This window comes from Sitophilus oryzae, unplaced genomic scaffold (genome assembly GCF_002938485.1).
Source record: "Sitophilus oryzae breed Bouriz unplaced genomic scaffold, Soryzae_2.0 scaffold_177_pilon_pilon, whole genome shotgun sequence".
NCBI lineage: Eukaryota > Metazoa > Arthropoda > Insecta > Coleoptera > Curculionidae > Sitophilus > Sitophilus oryzae.
The window spans coordinates 759,621-785,619 of record NW_022146479.1 but is presented as its reverse complement, the minus strand read 5'-3'; the positions used below and the strand labels follow the sequence as shown (position 1 = coordinate 785,619).

The 25,999-nt window shown below is 30.8% G+C and overlaps 3 protein-coding genes across 4 annotated transcripts in view; 1 reads left to right on the top strand and 2 right to left on the bottom strand.

The window, feature by feature from the left end:
* LOC115882267 (acyl-CoA desaturase 1-like) overlaps positions 1-3,807 on the bottom strand; it is a 74,881-nt gene extending 71,074 nt beyond the window's left edge. Inside the window, exon 1 of the mRNA XM_030900214.1 lies at positions 3,729-3,807. The gene's annotated coding sequence lies outside the window, so the exon portion shown is untranslated. The remainder of the gene's footprint in view (positions 1-3,728) is intronic.
* A 4,612-nt stretch (positions 3,808-8,419) lies between these two features.
* On the bottom strand, positions 8,420-19,617 carry LOC115882420 (exportin-7). Its single transcript, XM_030900476.1, has 19 exons — positions 19,441-19,617; positions 18,841-19,048; positions 18,585-18,781; positions 18,012-18,166; positions 17,735-17,865; positions 17,470-17,671; positions 16,253-16,442; positions 16,054-16,188; positions 15,705-15,948; positions 15,506-15,655; positions 15,273-15,438; positions 13,662-13,779; positions 13,423-13,597; positions 13,202-13,361; positions 12,917-13,130; positions 12,822-12,853; positions 11,864-11,908; positions 11,710-11,805; positions 8,420-8,941 (listed from the first exon to the last, which is right to left on the bottom strand). Exons 1-19 carry the CDS (start codon positions 19,465-19,467, stop codon positions 8,842-8,844), a joined length of 2,745 nt encoding a protein of 914 aa, XP_030756336.1. The 5' UTR covers positions 19,468-19,617; the 3' UTR covers positions 8,420-8,841.
* A 744-nt stretch (positions 19,618-20,361) lies between these two features.
* On the top strand, positions 20,362-24,610 carry LOC115882430 (pre-mRNA-splicing factor 38B). 2 transcript variants are annotated; one of them, XM_030900492.1, is made up of 8 exons: positions 20,362-20,558; positions 20,615-20,728; positions 20,822-20,923; positions 20,986-21,136; positions 21,192-21,276; positions 21,486-21,629; positions 23,586-23,750; positions 23,846-23,970. In XM_030900492.1, the coding sequence occupies exons 1-7, from the start codon at positions 20,531-20,533 to the stop codon at positions 23,739-23,741; spliced, it is 780 nt and encodes a 259-aa protein (XP_030756352.1). In that variant the 5' UTR covers positions 20,362-20,530; the 3' UTR covers positions 23,742-23,750; positions 23,846-23,970. The 2 variants fall into 2 exon arrangements, with proteins under 2 accessions (XP_030756352.1, XP_030756351.1); XM_030900491.1 differs by having other exon boundaries at positions 20,366-20,558; positions 23,586-23,737; positions 23,846-24,610.
* Positions 24,611-25,999: the final 1,389 nt, after the last annotated feature.

Genomic DNA, 25,999 nt, shown 5'->3' with positions numbered 1-25,999 from the left:
TTTCGACAAATTTTCATACTATCATCGGTAGAGGCAATATTAAATACTGTTCGTTTCCAAATTGTCACCCTGTATGCACCAGTCAACTGGCTAACAGAATTACATCTTAAATCATATTTTATTTTCTAGATTTGCTTTTGTTTGTTAAGTTAGGCAGTAAAATGTAACCTTTAAATTTAGCAATAAATTTGAATAAAAATGTGTATTATACATGTCTATTTTTATGTTTTGCCTTTTTATTTTATGTTTTGTTATTAGTTAAAAATATTGTTTAGGATAATTTAGATGTTGACTTTTAATTTATTGGTCTGGCTATTAACCTAAAAACAATAGAATATACGAATTATCTCTGTAAACTAATGGGAATGTAGAGAATATAAACATTTTTTCACCATTATTATTAAGATTCCAAATGGATAAACAAATCTATAACGCCCATGGTCATCATGATCCATACTAAGAGCATGACGACCTATAATGCCCTCTAAAAATATCTCGGCGAGACACATTGTAGTATCACAGATTATACAGATTATAAACTTATCGTCAAAAGCATTGTTTTTCGTGGTTCCAATTTTCGGAGTCGCGCACTAGTTAGGTTACTAGTTTACATATCAAAGATTCTTTGTATCTAAATTATAGTTAAATATGAATATGTATAGATATATATTTCATACTAGGGGGGCGTGTACCCGCGACTAACCCCTCATATCGAACCTCTACACCCCACAGTCAATCCGTTTGCCAAAAATCAGCTTTAAACGTCAAGCAGTTTAAGCAGAATCGTGATTACTCAATTGTCTTTTTTTACGAAACACCCTGTATAAATTTTTAAAAAATCTTAAAATGTGTAAAACAACAAAATAAAATATACGTGTTTAAGAGTTTTTTTCCGAAAAACTCACCGTTTTTTAAATAAAAAATATTCTAATATTTGAGGGGTGTGGTTTCACCCCCTTAGAATTCGAGTTTCGAAAAATCCCTTCTTATCGAACCTCTACACCCTAAAGTCAATCCGTTTTCCAAAAATCAGCTTTTTACGTCAAGCGCTTTAAGCAGGATCGTGATTAATCAATGACCAGATTTTTCGAAACACCCTGTATACATTTTTAAAAATCTTAAAATATGTAAAAAAACAAAATAAAATATACCTACGTGTTTAAGCGTTTTTTTTCAGAAACTTGGCCGTTTTTTAAATAAAAAATATTGTAACATTTGAGGGGTGGTTTCACCCCCTTGGAACTGGAATTTCGAAAAATCCCTTCTTATCGAACCTCTACACCCTAGAATCAACCTGTATGCCAAAATTGAGCTTCTTACGTTGAGTGGTTTCAGCAGGATCGTGATTAATTATTGAGTCAGTCACTTAAGGATTTTATATATTAGTATAGATATTCAGATCCCTACCCTGGATATTCATAAGAAAGGCCTATTCAGACACATCAATCCCGTCTCAGTTCCATGGCTACATTATTTCCAAACTTTCACAATATTTAATCATCTAAGAATATCTTTATCCCATCCCATCAAGTAAAAAACGAAGCTTCAATAGCAAATCAATCTTTTAAATTTTCTCAGCAGGGCTGGCAAAAAATAAATAAATAAAAGATGTGTACAAGAGAAACAGTTTCGTCTTCAAGATTCAAGAGTGCAAGTTCTCACCAAGAAAGTGAAAACATCTAATCGAAGCCTTGTTCGTCTACTTACGCGTATCTCCTAATGATATGTTTGGTTCATTTCAATTGCTTCGTCTAATGCACCGTATGCTCATTTTGTATAGTGACGAGACATCAAATTAGAAATGTACAGACCGTGTACCAAGACTTTTTAAGAGTTTAAGAGTGGTAAGTGTAGTAGATAAACATATCTAATATTTATACAGAACTTATTCACAATGTCTTTATTAAAAGTATTCTAATATCCTAATTAATGTAATTTAAATAAAAAACCGAAACCTTTAAAAAGATATTTAGGTTTGATTTGAGCAGGCACCCAGAGTAGGAGGACTTTATTTTCTTTGCCTAATTTGTTGAGCTTCTCTAGGCATTCTTTGGCCAACTTCGAATTGATGGTTACTGAATTGATCGCGTTAACTGCTGCTTGACTATCGGATAGGATGGCAATTTCCTGTTTTCGATAGTTCCTATCTAAGATAAACTGTACGCATCTTTCGATAGCGTAAATTTCTGCCTGAAGGATAGTGGGGTAGGTGCCCATTGATTCGGAGTATTTAGTTTTCGACCCAAATACTCCTATCCCTGTCCCTGCTTTGGTTTTGGAAGCATCAGTATACCACGTGATGGTATGGTCTTTTATATGCTAAGTAAGCGTTTCTTTCTTCCAATCATTTTTATTACTCAATACTACAGTGAGGTGTTTCTCAAAGTTGTAAATTCTTGGTAGGTCATCCACTGGGAGTTGGAGAAATGGAATTTTCTTTTTGAGGGTGTTCCAAGCCCCTGACCTGAAAATTCTTCATTGGCATAACTACCAACGACAATGTGCAGTGGTGTTAGGTCTAGAATGACCTCCATTGCTGCTGTTGGACATGTTCTTATGGCACCTGTGATGCAGATACATGCCAGTCTCTGTACTTTGCACAGGTTTTGCCTTGCTGTACGTTGCTCTAGTTTTGTAAACCACGCAACTGCTCCATAAGTAGTCATGGGTCTTACTATCATGGTATACATCCAGCGCAAAATGCTATAACCTGTTTCCCTCCAGTCTTCTGCATATCATGAGAGCCTTTGTGGCTTTGCTGGTAATGTTCTTAATATGCCTGTTCCAGAGAAGTTTACTATACAGGGTTATTCCCAGATATTTCACTTCCTGTGATGGCAGTATTTCCTTCCCATATAGATGGATTCTTTTCAAGTTCTCTCCGCACTCCGGACATTCAAAAATCACATTACTTTGTTGCCTCTTTACTTTTTGGTTATCGTTGTCGTTGTTAACTGAGTTTACAATTCTTCTCCATTGCGTTCTATTTTGCCTTGCTTCTTCTCACTGATTTTTGCAGCTAAATTTTTGCGCCAATTTTGAGAATAATGAGATAATAATGAACGATGAATAGCTAACCAAGATCCCAGCCGTTGGCCGTCGAGGCCGCCGGACTTAGTGTCTGTTATCCTTAATGGATTTTTATCTTTGCAGAAGAATAAAGGTTCTTATTTTTAAATTGTCCGTATAATCTAAACAACTGAGTTAATGATATGTCCATAACAGAAGACGGTCGACACTTAGCAAAATCTCAGTTTGCTATTAATTTGTATTGTTATTAGATATAGTTTAAATGTGTTGTTCTTAAACATAGTTTAAATTGTTATAAAATTCTGCATCTCTCATTGTAAATATTATTTTCGTTTTAATTGCTGCTCACAGCTAGATTTTTTTTGTATTACAGCCGGCACCGTTCAAAGCCTACTTATTCAAAGTGGGCGAATTTTTAAAAACTTTATATCTCGAAGAGGAATCGAGCAAAATATCAAGCATGCTATATTTTTTAGATAGAAAGATAATTTTAGATTCTTTTCAATAAATTAAAAATATACAGGTCATACACAGGGTGTTATATATAAAAAATCAAATTTTCTATTGATAATTTTTAAATTATTAATTAAAAAAATATACTTAAACCATTAAATTCTACGTAAAATGGTTCTTGAAATACTCTCAATATTCTCTTTACCTACTTACAAATTATTACCTACTATCAAAACTTTACTTACCTGTATATACTGTTATTTGCTTAAAACCTTCAAATATACTTATTGTTTTATTATTATTTAGCCATTCGTTCAGTTTATCGACATTTCGTTAGTTGGCTATTAAAGTTATCTTTTTTTTTAAATGCTCGGGGTATTTTTTTACCTGATATCACTATCATCGCTAATAGAAAGTTCTACATTACTTTTAAGTAGTTATTGTTAATTGGAACTCATTACTGGAAGACTGTAAAACAACGTAAAATATATTTATATAGGTATATAAACCTCATTTAATTGTAGCTCCTAGGAACGTTACAGGCACTAATGCAACAAATTGGCTAAGTTAATAATGCCAGTGAATTGGAAAAAGAAATAAATAGGGTGAATATGCCAGTGGTCGAAAAGTTTAGAAAAGCTGAGTTTAAATTGTTGATTAAATTTTCTTTATTGGTGGCATGGTAGTGAAATTTTATGAAATAGATAGTCTGGTTATTGGGGTTCGCGTTAAATATAACAGATTTTTCCGTAAACCTACCAATGATTTTAATTATTTTTTTAAGTGATAAAAGTGCTGTTTTGTCAGTAGTCGAAATCGGTGAATAAATCTGCTTTAATAATTGTAAAAATGATGAACTGTAGAAAGAAATATTATTAATTATTTTCTAGTGCAATTTTGTCTTCTTTGCACCTGACATTTGGTCCACGTTTGTTTCTACATTTCACACCGGGAATAACAGATGAATTTCCTGAATCCATCCAAGTTTTCAATCCTGTTTGTTCAGAAACATCTTATACCACAATCCAATTCCATTAGCAGTTCGCCACAACCAGCTTGTGACCAGAAGGGATAAAAAGGCCAGATCATTTAATTTTATATCTATATAATTTAAATTCCTTTTAATTCATTAAGCCCTTCAGGCATATTATATATTTCATTGCTTTAGAGTTCACTTTGATATATTTTACACATGTTATGCATATTTCTGACATTCACATAATACGTTTTTTTTTTAATATAAAAAGACCCTACATTTTGGTACCAAGATGGCCAGACTTTATGCGGAATAATTAGTAAAATATTAATATTCAGAAGCGTGCAGATTTAACTACCATTTTGAGTGATCTATTTTGATACATACAATTTACCAACAAATATTTTCAAACATCATATTTTTCATAGTCTTATTTTATTCTATTTAACATTTAATTATTAATTATACTTAGTTATTAGTTTACCTCAGCGTTTCATTTGTGTAATTCCTAAATTAAATAATACCTATATTCTGAGTTGATTTCTCAGTTTTCAACTTAGAAGTTTTCGAAAGTAAATGGAAAACTGAGTGGCGCCCAGTATCTTATAAAGACGTAAATATCACAGTTTAATTTTCAATTTTCACCAGCTTACGACCCATTGCTCACCGGCGAACAGCTCCGTCGCATAGTGTTAGTTGTTTTAATATTTTTCCAAAAGAAAATTCTTATAAAAAAACATTCCATCTTTTTTTATAACTTCTAATGCTACAAAATCTCTAGAAAATTTAATCTAAAAATAGATATTACTGACATTTGTGTCTAAATCTGTATAAAGAGAGAATACATGACAATCATAAACGATAGTGACAGTTGTCTGTCATTTTAATTCACAGATAAATTGTATTTACTGTCATTTTTTGATGTCGTCTGTCGAAATGTTCCTAACTCGTTGGACAGATGAAATAAATATGATTCTTTATGTATATAATATTACTCTTTGTGTGTATAATACCGTATGATACAAAAAACCGTGTCAAGTAGGCTTGAAAATGACGATCGATGGCATTCTCCATATAATTTTACATACAGTATGTCTCCGGATTGTCTTTACAAGAGGAAATTTTTTATTATTATTGACATTTTGAAAAAAAAATTTGCTTGTTCTAAAATGGTTAATCCCGTTTATACTTTTCCAAATCTCCCTACTGTTTTAGAGAAAATTAAAAAAAAAACATGAAAATATAATAATTGAATTTTTTCTAAGCCCTAAAAATCAAAACGCGTTTCTATGGTGTAATATAACTTCGTTTTCGTTCTTTGAAAGATTGTTATTGATAGAATATTAATTAACGTCATATTTTTTGTTGTTTTAAAATGTAAAAGCACAAAATTTATTTAGTTCAATGCTACGGAAAGGGCGATGATAATTATCGGAAAATGTAATACTTTAACAACAGCAATGAATATGACGTTAATAAAAAATAATAATAACCATCTATCACGCATCTATCAATGAACGAAATCGAATTGATATTACCACAAAAACGCCTTTTGATTTTTAGGACATTTCAAGAAATTCAACTATATTTTCATATTTTTCTTAATTTTCTCTAAAACGATATGAAAATTTGAAAAAGTATAAACGGGATTAACCATTTTAGAACAAACAAAAATTTTTATGAAGAATGTTTTTTCTCAAAATGTCAATAATAAAAAAGTTTTTGTAAAGACAATTCGATAGCGATATTCATTTCCAAGCCATCTATGACGCCGTTTTTTTTCGATGATATGATATAATAAACTTAGTTGGGGAAAACACGACCTTTCTTTGAAAATTTCTTGAAAAATACGTTTTTTGGCCTGCTAAAGTTGCGCAAATAGAGCGCGTGTATGACAGGCGTTACGTAACCCAACGTATCCCATATTTTAACGCGTTTCATAATAAATTAGCCGTTTTCGATGATTTTATTAGCGTACCCACACAACCAAGCTTCTTTGAAACTGTGTAATTCGCCGAAAAGAATAGATAAAGACCGACTGACCAAAGAAAGGCTGCTTTTTTTAGTGCCCTCAGTATTTAATTGGCGAAATTCGCCGACGCAGGATATTTTATTGTTTAAAATCAAGTTGCATACTCGGATTTTGCTCGTTATCTTGCTTTTTTTCGACCATTGTTGTCGTTTTATGGGCCATATCATTATGATTTGACGTATTACGAGTGATTTTTTATAGTTAAAATTTGTGTAGGAAGCGTGCGGAATGATATAAGAGTAATTATTCGAGTTTTGTCTCTTAATAACGCTTATTATTCGCGTAAGTAATACATTATTGAATAATACCCTTAATACCTACCGTACGAATAAAAAAAAACGACGTTATAGTGGCCTTTTTCAAAAACTTGAGGAATTTAAAATGTTAGGTCATTTGAACTACTTTTCCATATTGACATAAATTTATTTATTAATTGATTAATAAAGGTAATCATTTTTTTCATTATACAGTATGTCCCCGGATTGTCTTTACAAGAGGAAAAACTTTTTTATTATTGACATTTTGGGAAAAAATGCATTCTTCGTAAATTTTTTTCCTTGTTCTATAATGGTAAATCCTGTTTATAATTTTCCAAATAGCCATACCGTTTTAGATAAAATTAAAAAAAAAACATGAAAATAAGGTTGAATTTTTCCTAAATGAAGTCCTAAAAATCGAAAGGCGTTTCTATGGTAATAGCATTTCGACTTCAGTTTTTGATAGATGGTTATTATTAATTTTGATTAACGCTATATTTTTTGCTGTTGTTAAAGTATCACATTTTCCGATAACTATTATCACCCTTTCCGTAGCATTGAATTAAATAAATTTTGTACTTCTTTAACATTTTAAAACAGCAAAAAATATGACGTTAATTAAAACTCTATCAATAACAATCTATCAAAGAATGAAAACGAAATTATATTACCATAGAAACGCGGCGTTCTCATTTTTAGGACTTTGCAGAAAAAAATCAGCTATATTTTCATGTTTTTTTAATTTTCTCTAAAACGGTATGGAAATTTGGAAAAGTATAAACGGGATTAATAATTTTAGAACAAGCAACATTTTTTTACCAAGAATACATTTTTCTCAAAATGTCAATAATAATTGAGTTTTTTTCCTCTTGTAAAGACAATTCGGGGACATACTGTATATGTACCGGATAATCGAAAAAAAAGCGGCGTTACAGAGACCTTTCTAAAAATTGGTATGAAAAATTCACAATGTGTTCAAATATTCTTTCATAAATAAATTCTTTTCATAAATTATTCTATTTTATTCTTTTTATAAATATGTTTGTCTATAAAAACATGTTACTTTTATCTAAATTAAATAGAGATTAATTTCTGACAAAAGTTTAAGTCAATTTTTAGTAAATGAGATATAGGCGTCGATCCTTCAGAAAAAAAAACTCCGATGCGTTTCTTTTCGATCATATACACTCCCCTAAACCTTTGTAGCAATTTTCTTAATTGTTGCCATATGATCGAAAAAAACGCCGTAAGGGGGATGTTTTGTTTGTTTGACATACCTCATATGACAACGATCTTCATTTCCAAGGCAACCCTGAGCTGACTTTTTTATCTTACGGTATATAAAATGATATTGGTCTCTAAAAAAGTTGTCAATAAAGATAAAAATATTGAGAGGATACATAACAGTGACAGTTGTTATCTGCCATTTTTAATTCACAGATAAATGTGGTTCTGTCACTTTTTAGGATATCGTCTTAATAACACATATTATTCCCATAAGTAATACATTATTCGATAATACCTACCGTACGAATAAAAAGAGACGTTATAGTAGCCGTTTTCAAAGAATTGGGGAATTTAAAATACTGAGTCATTTGAACTACTTTTACAAATCGGCATTTATTTATTAATAACAAGAAGGAATATGAAAAAAAACAACAGAAAAATTTCTATATCATCATTTCTTTTTTATGTGTTTTGATCAGTTAATTTAAGCTGGGCCTCTCCATCAAGCCCAGCCAATACTAAAACAGTATCCATGTAACAAACCATAAAATAGATTTCTATAAAGTTTTAGCATAAACATCTACCAACGGAAAAAAAATCGTTACCAGTAGCTTATTTCACTTTGTTCATATTTAATCGATATAATTTGTTACATGTAAATATATTATATATAAAAAATGTACAACAAAAAAAGATCCTACATCACACCTTATAAAAACACCGCCTCAGCCATTCAGTAACGCCAGCGATAATTACAGAGAGAAAACAATAAAATTAAATGCAAAAAAGTCCTCAATCAACTTGCTTTTTCTCACTGTGTACACGGTATCACTTTATACAATTGCGCGCGCATTCGTCGATCCGCACTATGACGTCATCATGTCATTTACCGACGTCGTGTTCACGTTGGGGCCCTTGAGTGAATCGTTCACATCCCGTCTGAACATCGACAAGTTTTGAGTAAATCTAGAAAGAAATAAAAACAAAACTTAATACAAGAAGTTCCTTAAAGGGTACTCACCAAAGATATCTAAATAAAGGGAGACAAAACAATTTACATTTTATCACGAACCATGTCCCGCAAAAATCGATGATGACAGAATACGGTTCGACTTCCAAATGTTATTATTGTTATTAATATTTTTTGGGTACCGACAGAAACGTTAAACTGAATATTTGTATAGGTATATAACTTTAATTAATATACATAGATTGTGCCAGAATTGAACCTTTGAAATTATTTTTAGTTTTCTAATTAAATTATATTAGGGAAATTACAATGACAACTAGCAGCATCGCTTCGGATTCATTTTTACTACGAAATTGTCGAAATCTGTAAGAATTACGCTGACATTTGACGTTTTCATTTGTTTTCATTCAACTTATATTTGACAGCGCACGGTTGTGAGTTTTCTGCGGTAGTTGAAAGTTTTTATAGCATTTGAACAGCTTTCTAATAATTATTAGTGTTTATTGCAAAAAAACTGTTTAAAGTAGTTTTTAACTATCTACGATGGTTCGCCAATGCATAGTTTGTAAAAAGGTGGACTATTCTAACCAGAAATTGATATTTCGATGGTAACTGTCATTACGTTTTTTTTTACCTTTAGCCATGCTTACAGTAGCGTATCTAGATACTTTTAGTTATAAGTAGATTATTACAAAAATACGTAATTTGCTTATTTGTTGGCGCTTCCGATTGTAAAATTAGAGTTACCCTCAGTTAGACCTCAGGCAAAACTAGTTATAATGGTAAATTGGTCTGAGGCAATCCCAATCAATTTTTGATAAAATTCATCAATTTTTGATAAAATTCATCAATTTTTGATAAAAAAAACATCACGCCACTGATAGAGCCAAATGACAGAAAGATAGACGATAAAGATACCGATATAAATAATACAGATACGATGTAAATAATAACTGTTTATATATTTATTATTAATTTATTTTTGTTCCCTAAAATAATTTGATTAAAAGAAAATATGTAAAAGTGGGCAACGCTGTGCCGGTAAAGCTTAATCACGTGACTAAAAGTTTATTTGGTATGATTCTATGAATAAGAGGACTAAGGAAGGAGTATATCAAAAATCTTAGGTACACCGCGATGGGCCTCAAATATGGCCGACTTAAATTCCGGTTTATCAGTGTCGTTCTAATTTTATTTAAAAAATGTAAAACTATGATGTAGGGTAGACGTGGGGTAGACTCAATAATTTGTTGTTTTATTTTATGTTGTGAATAAATGTTGGTAGTTATTAAAATTGTTATATAAATATATAATTCTAATAAAAATAGATAAGTTATAATAAGTATTTATTAACACAAACCTCCGATACGCTACTGAAGCAGGTAAGTCAAATTAACGTATCTAAATTCTTTGGCATCTAATCTTTGACAAGTAATAAATAAAAGCTAAAATGCAAGAAAAATATATAATTTAGTTAATTTAAGTGAATTTCATAAATGATCGGTTTACTACACGTATGTATATTATCTAGTCACTTACTAGCAAAAAGTTGTTCCATTATTTCACTCAATTTTTGCCGAGATCTACCGCACGCTACACAACCAACTATTTTAGAGTCTTTTTCGATAAATCGCGATAGTGTCACTGTTAATTTAAGTTCTGCCACAATTTCCATCTAGATTTACTACCTCTATACAACTATCAGTAGTAGAATAAATAATAAATAACATGAAATAAGCTCCGTAAAGACTGACAAATCCACAAAATTTCAAATCAAATTCAAATGTGTCAAATGCATCGTCAAACAGAACTGTCAAGGATCCCCACCCTAGAGTGCTTTTTCCGCCCACCATGCATGAATACATGTATAGCATTATGCTCCTTCCTTAGTCTTCTTATTCAAAGGTATGATCTATACAATAGTTTATTTGTTTCTTTTTTCTTCAACCATCAATTTATCTTTATAGAATATATGTTTAGTTTTTTTCTTGGGTATGAGATTATTGTGATGATAAAATTATGAAAAAAAAATTTATGCGACGTTTCGCCCAATCATGGTGGAAGACAAATATAGAGCCCTTATTTTTCTATACAGATTTGGATTCAGCATAAAATTTCGCATATAGTAATCTATTTTTATTTCCTGTACTAGAAGTATATGTATGCGGTGTTGCCATTCTATTTCACATTTACTGAAACTTTCGTTAAAAACCATATACGTATAACTAAAATATACTCAGGGTTCCCTATTTAACCCCGTATGCAGTAAGAGAAAAACAACATAACCCAGCTCCATATTAATGCTGCATAAGTCTATTTCACCGGGATATGGATTGAACTGCGATTGCACCAAACTCCGATTGATTGTTGTTTAGTTTATTGTTTCAAACTATTTTTTGATGTTTTTCCAACTCCATGATAATGTTATAAATAATAAAAATATAAATAAAATTGAAGGTTTGGTTTGGTTTGGATGAAATGCCAGTCAACCACTTCCCTTTAAAAACACTGACCAATGAAAACTTCTTCAGGTAATGCATGCGCAGTTAAATGAATATCCGGGTGAAATAGACTTATGCAGAATTCCATATTTCTCTTTCACTGTTTGGGCTTCACTTTTTGGAGATTAGGCTGAGTATATTTTAGTTATATGTATATGTTAAAAACGCTATATTCGAAAAAAGGTAGAGGTTAACCTAACCTAACCAGAGTGAATGTAACTTTATTAAGTTTGCCATACCTTTTTACTCCCTAAAATACTCACTTATCTCTATTTTTAGTTAACAGGTTCCTCTCAATACCTTCCATCAAATTTTCAAACCACTGGGCCATGGCAGCTTGTTTATCTGATGGTTGACTCCTACAAATTTATTTAAATAAACAACTACATCGAAAATGTGTTTTTATTTTAATTCTACCTTATAATGTTCTCCCTCATTTGGGCATGCATGACAATGCACGGCCTCATACAGCCAGAGTGGTAAGTGAGTTTATCAATGCTCATCAATTAAACATCTTACCCTGGCCGGCACAATCTCCTGACCTCAACCCCATCGAGCACGTATGGGACGCGGTCCAAAGAAGAATTTTGAGAATAGGTATTCCTCGTGAAACTCGTAGAGATCTGGTTCGGGCCATGAATGCAGCGTGGCAGGATGTACTTCAAGAAGAGATCGACAACCTGATCAGGAGCATGGAGAGACGATGTAGGGCTGTAACGAACAGTAGAGGAGGTCATACCCTTTATTAAGTAAAAATTGTTTTATCTTTGTTTCTTTTAATTCATAGTTTAGAATAAAAAAAAACGTGTGTATTTTTTTGAGTTCAATAAAAATCAAGGTAAATTTGAAAAATTCGGTAAATTTCGCATTTTTATTTTCAATACGTCCTGTAAACTGTTTGTTTATTTTAATTTTATTATATTAGAAATGCAAATAATAAAATTACTGACGATGGCTGGATAAAATTGTAAAATCCCTAGACTTTTCCGGTGTGTGTATATAAAACAACGGGTCATTTGAACTACTGTTTCGTTATTTCGGTTTTTAAAGCTACATATTATATTAAAAAGTAACTGAGTTCATGTCATAGCGGTCTTTAAAACGACAGTCGATGATAATTTTTGTGGTTCCAACCCTTATACTCTATATACTATATATAGTTCAAGTATTTTAAGTGGTGGTAAATCTGAATAAAATAAATTGTAATTTCAAAGGCCACTGTGACGCTGTTTATTTTTCTATAGTATGGTATTAATAAGTACCCACAATTAAATAAACAAATATAAGTTATACATGTTATATTATAAAAAATGTATTTATTAACGAAATAAAGGCATTTCTTTTAAATTTTAAAATATCGGGTTATTTGAACTACTCTGTTACATCAGCCTTATAAAATGAGAAATTCTGTATAAATTATTTCCTTCAAATTTCCTCAATATTCAAAGTTATTATGAAACTTGAACAAACTATATAATTTAAAAGTATCTTACCATAACTACAGATGATCTTGCTTGCCTCTCTGAAAAGTAAAATACCATTTGGAGAGGAAACATCGAATTGTAACCTTTGCGACCTGTTTTGAACTAGTTCTGCAAATAATTTCAAAACAGGGGTAGTTACCTGCGGATCGTGATACCATAGTTCTATTGCTCTTAGCAAAATCGGGGTATAATTGGGATAGCTAAAGGTATATTTAAGAAACATATAGTAAGAATAAAATAAAATAAACGTAAATTGTAGTCAAAAGGATACATCCAATCAAACAGCATCATATACGACGTTTTGGTATTGAAAGAATAAGCTAAACCTCGAAGATCTCTCGCTAAGCCAATCAGAGCTTTTTTAGCTTCCTCGGTCGCAAACATTGGCGACTCAGAAGCTGCTAATAACTGACCTATACTTTCGAATGCAGCTAAAATAAAAATAAAACGTTTTTTTTTATTAGAAATTGAGTTAAAGAAGAAATATTGTACCAGTTAAAGGCAACATAAAGTTGTGAAACCGATCTTCATCTTCGCCCAGATCTACCATAAGTAATCTACCGAGTGAAGTATAGAACATTGACCTGCATTTCATCTCGTTTACGGAAACGGTGTTTCCTAAGAAAGGGAAATGCTCGCTGGTATGACTGTTCAACATGAATTGTACCTAAAAGTTGCGATAAAAAGACAGTCAAAACGAAGATTTCTTAACTACTTTATCTGTTACGTACTTCATCCAACTTTACAAGCTTTCTAACACAGCTGTATCCAACAGACAGATCATTTAGAAGTTGTAAGGTTTTTTTAATTATGTTCTCGCTTCTACCCCAATATTTTAAATTTGTTATACTAAAAATAAATAAGCCATATTTAATAAAAAAGCATGATTTTTAATAGCAACTAGCTGTGATACAATACTTAATTATTTTAGAACTGTTATTTCGAGATAACAGTTCTAATTGTAACAGGTTTCTAAATATCAGATATTTCTAAATAACGAAACTTATATTTATAAATATAATAACAAAACTGTTATTTATAAATGGCGGAACTGTTACACCGTGCTGGCAACTCTTACTTTTGAGTCGGTATTTAAATGTGTGGAAGTAAATCGCATAGTGATCTTATTAAGTCAGAGTGAGAGAAATGCGACGGTATGGTGTTGCGGCGTCGCCACATTTCCTTGTCAAGTAAAGTAAAATCACGATCGTAAACCGCTTATTTTTAAAAGACTTTTTACCAAAAAAAAACTGGATAAAATCATTAGCTATGTTTCTGAGCATCTGAAATGGAATTATTAGGATATCGTTAGGGTGTCTTTCTCTCTCTCTCTCTCGGTCAGTTTAAACGTCAGTAATTGCGATATGTTAAAAACTCAACTTTTAACACATAACACGCGATAACTCAAGAACCACTTTAGATATTGAAACTTTTTTTTTAGTTTGAAGTTCGGATCTTTTATAAGATGTTTAAATAAGAAAAAATCGATAAGCTGGTTTTTTTCCATTCAAAAATTAAAAAAAAAACATCCATTTACTTTTAGTGTACAGAAATTTTCAGCAATTGTGTTACTTTTTTATTTATAAAGATTTTAACATACTGTCTGCAAAGAAAATATAGCAGAAATTTTAAGAAAGTTTTTGTTAAAAAACTACAATCAATTATTTCTTTTGAATTCAGAGTTCTAATAGCGCAACCACTGTCGAACACAAACTCAATTCCACTTATTTTTACCAAAAGTGCATGTGTTTCTAACTTGCACTTAAAAATTTACAAACTATACGAAAAATCACAACTACTTGTTAATAAATAAAGTATCACGAGTCGTAATTAAATTGTGAAGCTAAAAGCATGCTGTACACCCTTTCCTAGAATTTTAGGTACTGATTGGGTCGATCGGTCGATCGCGACGAATCTGCTATATACCCTCCCACGTCTCTTAGCAATGTGCACAGTTTCTCGGTTTATTTCATACGTTTGGCAACGTTTTTACTGTTCTCTCTTTGTTCAGTACATTATAAACGCATTGTACCCTTCTTACATACGGAAATCTCGACCCAAAACTAAACTTTGCCAGCCCTTTGTATAAACAAATAACAGAATTGATATTTCGAAGTAAGAGTTCATAACAGTTGTTACTCCCAAAAAATAACAGGTATAAAAATAACACTGCGCTAACAGATATGTCTCGTGATATAAAGTCGGTAGGGCCGCGCCACAAAATTCTATCAAGTTCACAACAATTGTTACATTCAAAAAATAATAGGTATGAAAATAACAACACTTCCAAATGTTATTTGGAAATAACAGTTTTAAAAAACAGTGTGACTTGTAATACTTACATTTTCCTAATAAATACACTCAACACTGTCGCCTCATCATTCAAACCTAATACTTCTGACAACCTCCTATACACTTTAGAATTCTTTTGTACTTGATCACCGACATATATTTTTCTAAACTGTTCGAAGAAACTAAGCATCGCTAACTCCAGCCGCTCACAGCCACCTAAAATCAATACAGATCATTCCAATTTTTGAATTTGATTAGCTAATTAATCACAAAATTTACTTACCTTGTGACAATCTGTTGTCAGTCAAATTCATTAACTGTAACACCCGACAGACTAGCTCGCCATCCATTGTGTCATGTTCTTCGCTAGAGTTAAATGAAACTCGACCTCCTATCGCTGATCCGATAATATAGACTAACCAAGTGAGTTGTCCTAAAGAAACAGATGTTTATTATCATTATTTCTATTTATTTACACTTACCTTCTTGTATAGTTATTTCTAAAGGTTGAGGAGGCGAGTTGAGCAGCTCCTGATAGGTGGAAGCAGCTCTGTCGAATAGCTGCACCAAAAGAGCGCAAGTTTTCCCATATTCACACCTGGCAATCACAGAAAGTTGCTCCAACTGTTGTTGGACTAAACCCAAATCGTCCAAAGGATCTTCTTGGCCATCTTGAGCCACCAATACAACAGACTCTAAACGAGACGTTATATAGGCGCTTGTAACCTAAAATAAATCAATTACCTTAATATATCATAAAGACCAGCAAAACTTTAAGTTAATAATATACAAGTATTGTGATGTAAAAAGTTCCTCTGTGAATTTATTTACCTCTGGAGTATATCTTTCTAACAAATGAGGCTCAGTGGCTTTGACATAAGGAACTGAAGCTACCATTCTTTGCCACAATGAGAGAAGGTAGTGGACACTGTTGGGTGCAAACTGCCACATTTGTAAGCTTTGTATCTGAAAAAAGTATTAAAAATTTATTAGTCAACATAATATTCTTGATACAAAAATAGCCCATTACTGTGAATTTAGCTATTAACTGAATAGCCTCAGGATAGTTATCCACCATAACCAACTCTCCAAGCTGATAATTGCTCTTCAATCTAGCCAATAATCTACAGAATTCATGGTAGTTATTTGGATCGCCTAAACCTTCGGGATTTTGTAGAATTTGCTTTACACCATTAACTAAATTTGTAAGAAACTTGGCCCTAAAATCGAAAAAAAACTTTCATAAAAATTTCTTCAAAACTGCGTCATAGTAGCCATACGTGATAATAGTTAATTCATATTTTATACTGAAACTAAAACTTTAAAAACTAAAACAAAATACTGGGTCATTTGAACTACTCTTTCATAATAGTATCTCTCATTTAATAAAGCTCTAAATTTTAAAATCGGACTTTTTCGTTACATATAAATCATGAAATTGAAAAAAAACGGCGTCAAAGTAACCTGTGAAATGACAATCGATGATTTATGTCGGCCCGATTTCAATGTCTCTTATCAAACATATAGATAAAAAAAATTGACGTCATTGTAGTCCTTGTCATGATAGTGTGTGTATTATTGGTTGCCGTATGCAAAACATTCATTATTTAGTTTATTTATTTAAAAACCTTATATGTATGCAGTATCGAAAATTAACTGTATAAATCGTATTAAATATTCGCATAATGCATTTTTAAGAACAGCAGTTCCCAGCAAAATAATTAATAAACAATATTGTAGGCACTTAGTCACAATCCACACCACAAAATGAACGTATTTATAAACTCTATGGCTCTAAAAACTTTAAAAACACCTTTTTCACATTTAAAATTGACAAAATAATTAAATAAAAATTTCTCAGCTGTTATTTTTATTAATTTACCATAGGCAACCAATAATACACACTATCATAACAAGGACTACAATGGCGTCACAACTGTCAGCTGAAGCGCTTGAAGAGGCGAACGTACGTCTCTAATGAGGATGAGCAATCCTATTAGTTTACCGTTCTTGACTTTCCAGGTACTATTAAATTTTCAAAAAAAAATTTTAATTAATGATTTGTATGTCTGTAAACTTTATTTTTCTTCCTTTAAACACTAATTTTAGGCCAGTTTTTCTGCTAATTTTTGTTACTTCAAAGGCCACTGTGGGCGCCGTTTTTTTAATTGTATGGTATATAAACTGGAATTCCATGATAAACTAGGAAATGGAGTCAACATGAGATCATATTGTTGGCTTACTTACCTTTCTGAATTGCTAAATAAAGACCTTCTAACAGAAGCAATCTGAACTAAGCAAGCCAAAGCTAGACAAGCCAGTGTCGGCGGTAAGGCATGGTACAGATCGAAAAACAGTTTTAATGTGGTAAAATCTAAAAAGGCAGGTCGCCAACTGGTAGGAATTTGAACTGTACAAAGATCATCGGTTGATTCATCTGTTGATGTTCCTAAAAAAAATATTCATTTTTATAAAAAAACATACGAATTTATTATAATACTGATCAATTTACCAATGAAATCAAAGGTTAAACAATTCTGGGCTAATCTCAACAACTGGGTCATCAAACCATGTTGATGTTCATCGGTAAAATCTAATCTCTTTGTATTTTCTCTTGCATTTGATAATAAATTACACGAAAGCCTAAAAAACATAATTAATATAGACTATGAAAAAAAAAACGGTATCACGGTAGCTTTTGAAATGTCGTTTTTAGAGCCACTGTGACGCCTTTTTTCGATTATAGGTATGGTATATTATAAAAAAAATATGGGATAAAAATGACACACCTAAAGATGTCGAATAATTGTGAGTCTCTAAAAGAAGAAGCAATTTTTCTATGTTTTGTTAAAGATCTATTTGCTTCTACCTCAGATATTTGATTCATTTCTACAGTAAGTTGTGACAACAGTTGAACGCCAATCATACAATGCTCTGCAGAACCCTATAAAAACACACAAGAGAATAAGGCATACAGTACAACAAAAATAAAAACATACAATAAAAAAATATTTTTGTAGAAAAATTCCAAATTGATGAAATTTATATGAACAACCCTCCTTATTTTTAAAGAAAAAATCAATTGTCTAAATGTTTATACAACCTATAGAGTAATAATTTCTTGATCAACACAAATTAAACTAATTAAATTTAATTGCTTAACAATATTGTCTCAGTTAACATTCTAAAAAAAACAATAAAAAAACAACTCTGGGCAAACAAAATATATGTATAGGCATTTATACAATTAAATAGTAAATTCTTACTGAGTTCTTTAAGGCAAATAATAGTTACATAATTTCATAACAAGTTATATTTTGAGAGATACGACCTCTGTTTAGTAACACCAACAAGCTACATACTTGTAGAAATTTTCCAACATCCGCTACGACATTCCTAAACACAAAATCATCCTTAGGACAATCAAACCATCCCAATTTAGTAACTCTGGCAAAAAGTGAGACCATGGCTTGCACCACAAACGGAGCTAATTTGGGCCTGTTGGCCAAATAATTTAACACATAGTTCCTGATATCGATTTTCTGTTGGACAGTTATAGCTAGAAAGCAAGAAACGTTAAGAGATTAATAAAAATACATTTAATTGTAGACTTTGTACTTGTACTTCTTGATACTAATTTTGTCAACGTTGAAGCAGCTAACATTTGAGCAAATGCTGAATCTCCTCTTTCTAACAAAAGCTGACATTTTGCTAGGGCTTCGGGGCTATCTTGAAATACTACCAGCGCCTTTTCAGCTCCAGAACGAATATCTGTGTTAGATGTTTCATAAAGTTGTTTGCAGAGATGCTCAATCTGTCTGATTTCCTAAAAATCACATTAAGTGCATACTAACCATAATTACAGAAAATTTGTATTGGAAGATACAGATATATTAAGTATTTCAAAGAATTTCATATAGTATATAAACTGTTAAATAGTTTAAACAGTTCCTAAAATAGTACTTTTTCTACAATCTAAATTGTTAATATTAACCATGACTTGTATTGCATAAACATAACCATGGCTGCACTAATGTTTTTCATTTAGAAAAATGTAAGTTTTTAGTGTCTATCAACCTTTCCTTGTGCTCTTGCATACTTGCAATCTTATAATATAATAAACTTATTAAAACAAATCATAATATAGTTCTTAATTATCCTACAGGCAGTAAAGTGAGTAGGACAAGTATCCAGTAATCTAGCATAGAATTTTCTTACTTGTTCATCAGCCATTTCCGCGCTCATTCATTGGGTTTTCTTTTTCGTGTATCTTGTCGATCAAAAATGAAGAATTTAGTTGTTAAAAATACAATTTCGTAGATTTTATACACTCACTTTGTACCTCACAATCATCCGTAAAAAAACATAACGCAAAAATTACAGTTGCGCCCTCTGAAGCACTTAGTTAACCCTATTCCCGCTAAATTCAAAATATAGAAATATAAAATAATTTTTAAATATTATGGTTGAAATTCTATCAATTATTTTATTGTTAAAGAGTTAGTTTAATATATTTTAACTTTAGATATGTAATTTTATCTTCAACTCGTAAATGAGTAAAAATAATTAATTCCTATTGAGACATTCTGCAAAAAAAAATCAAATAATAAATTTTAGGGCTCTAGTCTCTAGTATAACTTTTACGAAGGCTATAATTCAATAAAACCTCTGAATAAAACAATTATAAACTATTCCTGTTTTTGTAATTTTTAAATTCAAGTTTTTCAAAAAATAAGAGCAAAGGCCAACAATATCAAAAAGAAGATTTTGCTGCACGTCAGTAATTTGCTGTCTGTGTTTCTTGTAAATATTTGAAAGAGACACAAATATACTCCCTCCAGCTCTAAGAATTCGGTACCACAGAGTAAAATCTTGTGTACAAATTTTAAAAAGAATCATATATCATATATAAATTGCGTATTTTCAAAAATATATACCTTAAAACTGTTAAACTGTCTTAACACAGGATTAACAATATATTTCATGCTAACGTTTAATTTTTTCACAGTTCTCATGTAAAAACAAACAAAAGCTACTTTCTTTACATTTTAAAACTTATTTTGGGTACCATTTATTAATGGTTGGTATCTCTGAAAAAATTGCAACGCGCATCACTTGACTTTTGACTTTGACACTTCATTAGTTGCCATTTTATCAGCATTTTATAATAAATTAATAGAAAAATATATTTTTTAATTTATTTATATTAAAAGTACTTAAATACCAACATTTTCCCAATTAAAAAAGTATATTAATTGGGATCTAAATTATTATAGGATCAGAGTGATACAGTAAGAATAATAAAATCATGGACCCAAACAACAGTGGTGATGAAGGTAATTTTTCCATATTATTAGTTTTGGAATTAATAAAACCAATATCTTAATTGCAGATCCAACTGTAGCGAAAAAGCAAAGTAATGTTTTACCTTTGTACGGCAACGAGAGGACCATGAATCTTAATCCATTAATTCTAACGAATATTCAGAGTTCTCACTATTTCAAAGGTATGTTTACACAATTTCTTTACATGAACAGTCAAATTTACGCAACGTATGTTTTCAACAGCTTCGGTCACTAATTAAATAAATTTTTTCTAGTTAATCTTTATGAACTAAAAACTTATCATGAAGTGGTTGATGAAATTTATTACAAAGTAAGTCACTTGGAGCCTTGGGAAAAAGGATCTAGAAGAACTTCAGGTTGGTGATTTATTAATACATTGGTTTAATCAGCTTTGTAAATATATTTCTTTTTTATTCAGGTCAAACGGGTATGTGCGGTGGAGTTCGTGGTGTAGGTGCTGGAGGAATAGTTTCAACGGCATATTGTCTACTTTACAAACTCTTCACATTAAAATTAACCCGTAAACAGTTGAACGGTTTAATTACACACTGTGACTCTCCTTATATAAGGTAAGAAAATGTATTATTTCAATTTCCAGATGCTCTCAGTTTCACATTTTTGTAGGTCACTAGGTTTTATGTATATAAGATACGTACTTCCCCCAAGTTGCTTATTGGAATGGTATGAAGATTACCTAGAGGATGAAGAGGTGCGTACATAAGGTAGAGTGGTGCCTATCTATATTTTTACCATTTTTTCAGGTGGATATAAAGATCTCTTTGGGCATGTTTATTTCAAAATAAAATTATTTATCAAATTATCAACTTAGGTGAAATAAACATGGCCAGTGACAATGCAGATTTTACTGAGAGTCATGCTTTGTGTTTTCTCTTGCTTAATTCACTTCATGAGTTGCAGGAAGTCGACGTGAAAGCTGGCGGAGGTCAGACAATGACCATCGGACAAATGCTGAGACAGTGGTTGGTTAAATTAGAGTGGTTTTCAACATTGTTCCCCAGGATTCCTGTACCAATTCAACAAAAGATCCAGAAATATCTCGAGGTAATTAAGGGGTATATACAGGGTTGTTCACCACATATGACACTGAGTATTATAGCTAAAGAATTAGATTTTTACAAATTGTAAGTTTTGGTTTCGTTGAAGGACTGTTAGAGCTACAATTTAAAAATATTTTTACAAAATACAGAGTGTCCCAAATAATTTATTTTTTTAAATGGAACACCCTGTATATTATTCTATTTTTAGGTTCTACGATTGAAATAATGGTAAATTTAATTAAGGTTTATCATACTTAAACCTTACCGTTTTTAAAATATTTTCAATTTTATGAAATTGCAGTAAAAAATTTTAAGGCTTCATTTCTCCCAGGGTATCGAAGTTTTTAATACTAAATATTTACTGTTTATTTATTTATCAGATATTGTGTTGCACTTATAAACCAAATACTACCTTATACAGAGTGTCTAAAAATGTATATTAAATAATTACTAACTTTAAACGGCAAAAACTTGTTTAATTTAAATGAAACACCCTGTATTTGTATATTTTACGAGAATCAGATGCACAATTTAATTGTCTATCAAATTGTATTATACCATTTTTATACCTTTATTTATATACCTATCTCTTCAATTTTTCGTAGAAAATGCATTTTCTTACAATTTAGACCTCATTTATCACTATACCTATGGAATATTGACATTTTAGATTATTTTTAAAGATGTGACAAATTTTCAAAAGAGTACCAGATATTGTGGATATAGTTTGCTTATTTCATTAAAAGATAAAAAACCGTTTACATATGTTTTTGTTAAAGATGATACCAGTATTAAATAATTAATAAGTATTAATTAATTATTAATTATTATGGTATCATATAATTAATATGATACCAGTATTAAAACTACATATATACATTAATTATTGACTGTTTACGTTGATTAATAATTGCTCCAAATACTAAAAAGCTGAATTTTGTATGTGTATTAGACAGCGTGGTAAAAAGTAACATCTTATAAATTTTATTTCATTTTTTGACAAATGATTATGTATAACAGAGTGAACGTCTTTGTTGTAAATTCATTTTGTTATAAATTTAATTGTTGTTTTTCATAACTTATTATTGTATTGATTTCTGAGTCAATTATTTAGAATATTTTATTAATTAAAACAATTTATATATGTAATTAACTAATTTTTGGTCGGAAATAATGGTGGTATATAAATAATTAATAATTGGTATACTCTTTTACAAATATTTAAATAGTTTTCTGTTTGTAAACAAATGGGCTTGCAATATTATTATTTTTACCATCTGTACATTTTGTACATATTGCTTTAAAAAAATCTAAAATGTCAATATTCCATAGGTATAGTGATAAATGAGGTCTAAATTATAAAAAATGCATTTTCTACGAAAACTTGAAGAGATAGGTAAAAAATGGTATAATACAATTTAATAGACAATTATATTGTGCATCGGATTCTCGTAAAATATACAGGGTGTTCCATTTAAATTAAACAAGTTATTGCCGTTTAAAGCTAGTAATTATTTAATATAAATTTTTGGACACTCGGTATAATATAATATAATAAATAAATAATCCAAGTAAATATTTAGTATTAAAACATTTAATACCCTTGGAGAAACGATGCCTTAAATTTTTTACTGCAATTTCATAAAATTGAAAATATTTCAAAAACGGTAAGGTATGATAAACCTTAACCAAATATAACTTAATTTCAATCGTAGAATCTAAAAATAGAATAATATACGGAGTGTTCCGTTTAAAAAAATACAACTAATATTTTTACTTATTTGGGACACTCTGTATCTTGTAAAAATAATTTTAAATTGTAGCTCTAAAAGTCCTTCAACGAACCCAAAACTTATAATTTGCAAAAATCTAATCGTTTAGCTACAATACCCCGTGTCGTATGTGGTGAACAACCCTGTAGACAGGTGATCCATTTATATTTTGGATTTATTTTTCGTAGTCTAAATTTCCTCCACAAGCGGTGCAAGCGGCGCAACAAAGAGCTCGCGAGGATCGCAGGTTCGAACGGGAACGGCCAGCACGGGAAGATTTGCGACGCGATTTCCTGCGGGACGACAGGGATCGCAGGGATGACAGAAGAGAAAGGGAGAGGTAGGTTGAAAAGGTACAAAAACAAGGACGTTTAAATATTAAATACAGAATAAAACCAAATGTGAAAGAACGAATGTTTTGTATCAAACTACCTTTATTTTTATGTAGACATAGAGAAGATAACGACAGAAGGGAACGGAAGCACAGAGATAGGAGCAGAAGTCCGAATAAAAACAAGCACAAACATCACGGTCGTGACAACGAACGCGAACGCAATGACAAATATGGACGTGAGGAGAGGTACAGGGGAAGGGATAGATACTGAAGAAGGGCAATATTGCTAAGTAAATTTACCGGAAGCGTGATTTTTGAGTTGTGTTAGCTTCGGTCCTAGTAGAGAAACCATACATTTTATATCTGTCTGTTTTTTATCATTATTTCTTAATTAAATACTTCAGATCTCTAAAATAATTCGTGAGATGTTAATATGAAAGAGTAGTTCAAATGACCCGATATTTTAAATTATTAAAATTGCTTCAGTTTGTTAAAATTAAAGACTCACAACTTGAATAAAGATTCTTAGGAGTCCATCCATGTTGAATGCCAAAAAATATCAAATTTTATTATTTTATCATTAATTTTCTCTTTTTTGTTATGATAATGTAAGAAAATGTAGTTCCATTTGTAAATCCCTATTAATCAGTCAGCTTATTGTATTTATAATACATATTAAGGGTATATTTTTCATTTCAAGTGTTCCATAGCCAGCGGGCGGTTTTGGTGTGTGCAATAATGATTTTTGGTGTACATTTTGTCTCTCAGAGGGATATTATACAGGGTGTTCCAGGCTGAGCGTGCATTAGAGGTTTCTAGAGAACTAAAAAATCTAGATCGAAGATTTTTTGCACATCATTGTTTCACAATGAGATCTATCGATTAAAAATATTTTCAATATGGCGGCACTTCCGGAAATACCGGAAATTGACAGCAACTTTCTTATTTTAAATGGGCGCCCCCATTTTTTATTACATACTTAAATTCTCTGTAAAATTTTATGAATTTTGATATCAAACAGTCTATACCTAACATTAACGTTTTTGAGAAAAAAAATATTTTAAGTTTTTGGAGGAAAAAACTGCTTGTCAAAAAATTGTGTATAACCTAAATGTCAAATTGAGTGATTACCACAGCCACGGCGCCATAAAGAGAAAACGTGTAGCTATCTATTACAAAAATTAAATTGTTCGAATGTCATATGATAATGGCCGCAGCTGTCATAGAACTTACCGATTAGAAAATTATCATAAATCATTTTTTTCAAATGGAAACCCACTTATTTTATTTCACTAATACTTTTTGACTATACATATTCCTATACCTAAAATAAATCGTTTTTAAGTTATTTAAGATTTAGTTTTAAAGCGTATATTTTTCTTGATTTTAACCAGTAGCCTATGACTTTAAACGTCAAGCGATGTAAAACAATAGATCTGACCATGTCATATTGTCACGCTTTGTTCAAAAAGCAGCATCATTTCCAAGCCAACTTTGCGCTGTTTTTTTTATCATACCGAAAATTAATAATATCAACTTTAGATATCACTAAAGAGTTATTAATTTTTATAAATATACTTTTTAACCTCTTAATCAGGCAGTATTTATAATATAGGAAATTTAAATAATTCGTTTTCTGACAGATGGAAATAAATTGTCTGACCGTTTGACATTTAATGTCAAAGGAAGCTAGATAAAATCAAGAAAAATATGTTTTCAAATTAAATCTTAAATAACTTAAAAACGATTTAGTTTAGGTATAGGGACATGTATAGTTTAAAAGTAACGAATTGAAAAACCTTTTCATTAGTAAAATAAAAAAAGTGGGTTTCCATTTAAAAATAAATGATTTATGATAATTTTTTAATTGCACAATTCCATGACAGCTACCGCTATTATTATATGACATTTGAACAATTTAATTTTTGAAATAGATAGCCACATGTCTTCTCTTTATGGCACAGTGGCTCTGGTAATCACTAAATTTGACTTTTAGGATATACAAATTTTTTTGACAGGTAGTTTTTTTCGTCGAAAAATTTTAAATATTTTTTTTTATCAAAAACGGTTAATGATAGGTATAGAGTGTTTAACATCAATATTCATACAATTTTACAGATAATTTAAGTATGAAATAAAAAATGGGGGCACCCATTTAAAATAAGAAAGTTGCTGTCAACTTCCGGTATTTCCGGAAGTGCCGCCATTTTGAAAATATTTTTAATCGATAGATCTCGTTGTAAAACAATGATGTGCAAAAAATCTCCG

Coding starts and splice junctions, on each gene's coding strand:
- LOC115882420 (XM_030900476.1), bottom strand. CDS start 19,467: ATGAGCGCGGAAATGGCTGATGAACAA. Junction 15,949..16,053: donor TAGAAAGATATACTCCAGAG/GTAAATAAATTC, acceptor GATTTATTTTAG/GTTACAAGCGCCTATATAAC. Junction 12,854..12,916: donor AGATACTTTTAAATTATATA/GTTTGTTCAAGT, acceptor TAATTTATACAG/AATTTCTCATTTTATAAGGC.
- LOC115882430 (XM_030900491.1), top strand. CDS start 20,531: ATGGACCCAAACAACAGTGGTGATGAAG. Junction 20,729..20,821: donor GAGTTCTCACTATTTCAAAG/GTATGTTTACAC, acceptor AATTTTTTCTAG/TTAATCTTTATGAACTAAAA. Junction 23,738..23,845: donor GACAGAAGAGAAAGGGAGAG/GTAGGTTGAAAA, acceptor ATTTTTATGTAG/ACATAGAGAAGATAACGACA.